Source organism: Onychostoma macrolepis, chromosome 03, assembly GCF_012432095.1.
Source record: "Onychostoma macrolepis isolate SWU-2019 chromosome 03, ASM1243209v1, whole genome shotgun sequence".
Classification (NCBI taxonomy): Eukaryota; Metazoa; Chordata; class Actinopteri; order Cypriniformes; family Cyprinidae; genus Onychostoma; species Onychostoma macrolepis.
Window position 1 is genome coordinate 5,922,268 of NC_081157.1, and position 3,087 is coordinate 5,925,354.

Below are 3,087 nucleotides of genomic sequence, written 5' to 3' on the forward strand. Positions count from 1 at the left end.
GGAGAGACCTAAAAATGGCTGTCCACCAACGTTTACCATCCAACCTGACAGAACTGGAGAGGATCTGCAAGGAGGAATAGCAGAGGATCCCCAAATCCAGGTGTGAAAAACTTGTTGCATCTTTCCCAAAAACACTCATGGCTGTATTAGATCAAAAGGGTGCTTCTACTAAATACTGAGCAAAAGGTCTGAATACTTAGGACCATGTGATATTTCAGTTTTTCTTTTTAATAAATCTGCAAAATGTCAACAATTCTGTGTTTTCTGTCAATATGGGGTGCTGTGTGTACATTAATGAGGAAAAAATGAACTTAAATGATTTGAGCAAATGGCTGCAATATAACAAAGAGTGAAAAATTTAAGGGGGTCTGAATACTTTCCATACCCACTGTATATATATATATATATATATATATATGTATATGTATGTATATATGTTTTCTGCTCAACATTGTACCAAACTTTGTGAATAGAGTTAAACATCCACTGAACCCAGAACACCCCTTTAAATATGATTAACAATTAACTTGAACTACTTTTTTATCAGAAGCAATATAAATCAAGTACAAAGGACAGTAAATCAGGACACTATAAAAAGAGCATGAGAGTCTGTGGGGATGACAGAGCAAGAGCTGGACACGAACATCAGTGAAGAATGAAGGGTTGGTTATGTACGCTGCTGCTGCTGGAAAGCTTTGTGTTTGTGGTACAGCAGCAGGTAGATGGAGGACTCGCTGAGAATGAGATCAGTCAACAGCTCAGCAATGAGGACAGAAGACAGAATCCACCTCAGACAGACTCTCTGAGAGATGAAGCTTCGACTGACAGCCAACAATACTGCCATCTGAGCTTCCCTGACATCCACGCAGCACTGAGAGAGCTGACCGCCACCGTTACAGAGCAGAAAGTCAACATCAGAGCATTAGAGACGCGACTGACAGGAGAGCTGAACAAGAAAACTGATGGTATCTTACCAGAACATTCACTCTTTTATCAGTTTGCAATGCACTGCATAGTATCAATAATAGTGTATAATTGAGTAGTCACTGTGTAAATCGTGTTATCTGTCTTTTATAATAAGGATTTTAAACATCATTTAACACAATCCTTATTCTTTCACAGAAATTTCAAATCTTACTGAGGCTCAAGTGGAGGAGCTGAGAAAGGAAAATAGAGGTGAAACAGTGTTTGAATGATATTAATACATCCTCAGTGTAATACAGTAATATATCACAGTATTGCTTATGTTTTTCAATCACAGACAGAGAGATAGCATTTTCAGCTTCACTGATGGAGTCTGGCAGTGGAGATATCGGTCCTTTCACCACTGAAATCACACTAACCTACAGGAACGTCTTCACAAACATAGGGAACGCCTACAACCCAATTACAGGTAATTATCAATGACAAAACTCAGTTATAGTAACGAGAATCCTTCTAAACTATTACGCTGTGCACATGTGATTCTCTTCTTTATCTCTTGTTATTTGCTTCAGGTATTTTCACAGCTCCACTGAAAGGAGCGTACATGTTCACCTTCTCTGTCTATGGTCATGGTAATCCCTCAACTACATCAACTGCCTCCATTGTGAAGAACGGAGAGAAGGTGGTTATAGCACATGGTCATCAGGCTCAGTACGCTGTAAACTCCTCAAAAGGAGTCGTGTTGATTCTGGAGGTTGGAGATGTTGTCTATGTGAGACTTTGGTCTGGAGCAAGGATATATGATAACCAGTGTAACCACATCACTTTCAGTGGTTACCTACTGTTTCCCTTAAGATAACAGGAGCTTTGCAGAATGTGATTCCAATAAAAATTAACCTTTAGCGTATGATTTAAGATGAAAATCATGAAGAATCATTAACATATGAACCTGTATTAATGATAGATTACTGTATGAAAGTCAGTATAATATGCTATACTCATATGTCCAGAGCAGTCTATACATGTACACACTGCATAAAGAGTTTCAGCACTGAGACAGACAGGATCCATGAATATCATGTGACTCAAAGTGATTTTTTTGAAGTAGCAAATCTAGAATGATAAATAATAGCTTTTCAAGTGTAGCTTATTACTAATCTTTGTTCTGTCTATCTTCATCCTACATTAATAAGAGAATCAATGGAAATTATTGTTCCATTTTCTTTCTCATGTTCTCAAATATTTCTCCTACAAACCAGTAGTACAGTAATATGTTAGATAAACAATGCTTGCTTTGAAGTCATGATAGCATATAACAAGTAATTCATGACATGCAGTCTTCATGTAATTTACAATCTTTGTCTCTAAAATCAAAATTGTTTTGTATTAAAAATAAACAAGTTTATGTTTCTGTCACAAACTCCTTATTATTATCAAAAGCTCATTGTACATTGAGTGGGCTTGACTTCTGTATGGAAGGCATTCTCTGCCAATTTTAAATAAATCGATTAAATAATAAAAATTAAAACCAGATTAAGAATTTCATTATAGAAAACTATATGCAAAATATGTGCCAAAATTGCAAATTAAATTAAAAGATTTAATTTTCATTTTATTTTTCACCGTGACAATGCATCGTCCCTGTCAAATAGAAAAATAAAATGCAGTTGGTGATTTGACATTTCATTTTCACTGTAATCTCGAGGCCAGACGGTCAATACTGAATTGGAAAGGAAAACATGAAAAAGAAAATGCAAATACATTTTTTACAAAGCCTTTTACTAATGCTCACACAGTAATAGTGACACAATTCAAATTAAAATGTAAAGTTTAGTTTTCGTTTTATTGTCTCTTTTATTTCAGTTTTCATTTTCGTTTTCATTTTCAAAGTCAACCTGCATGCAAATTATATGTTAATCAGTGGGCGGGGCTTATTATTCAAGTGCCGTAGAGTGTCTAAGCGCATATGCGTGAAGTGCGTATTTAAGTGTGTTTTGATATTATATTCGGGACGAGTTGACGACGTATTAACATGGCGAAATCCATTAGCCAATTTCAACGAGAAGCTGCAGCTGCACTGGAACAGCATGTGTCCCAAAACATGGAACCATCAAACATTCGTCCCACATCAGTCCCTCAGGAGTCACAGGCATCTTCAGTGGC

At 36.4% G+C, this 3,087-nt stretch overlaps 1 protein-coding gene across 1 annotated transcript; it reads left to right on the plus strand.

Annotated features, from left to right (window-relative positions):
* Positions 1-595: 595 nt before the first annotated feature.
* LOC131534151 (complement C1q-like protein 2) lies at positions 596-1,966 on the plus strand. The gene is made up of 4 exons (XM_058766825.1): positions 596-965; positions 1,123-1,176; positions 1,262-1,393; positions 1,497-1,966. The coding sequence occupies exons 1-4, from the start codon at positions 656-658 to the stop codon at positions 1,781-1,783; spliced, it is 783 nt and encodes a 260-aa protein (XP_058622808.1). The 5' UTR covers positions 596-655; the 3' UTR covers positions 1,784-1,966.
* Positions 1,967-3,087: the final 1,121 nt, after the last annotated feature.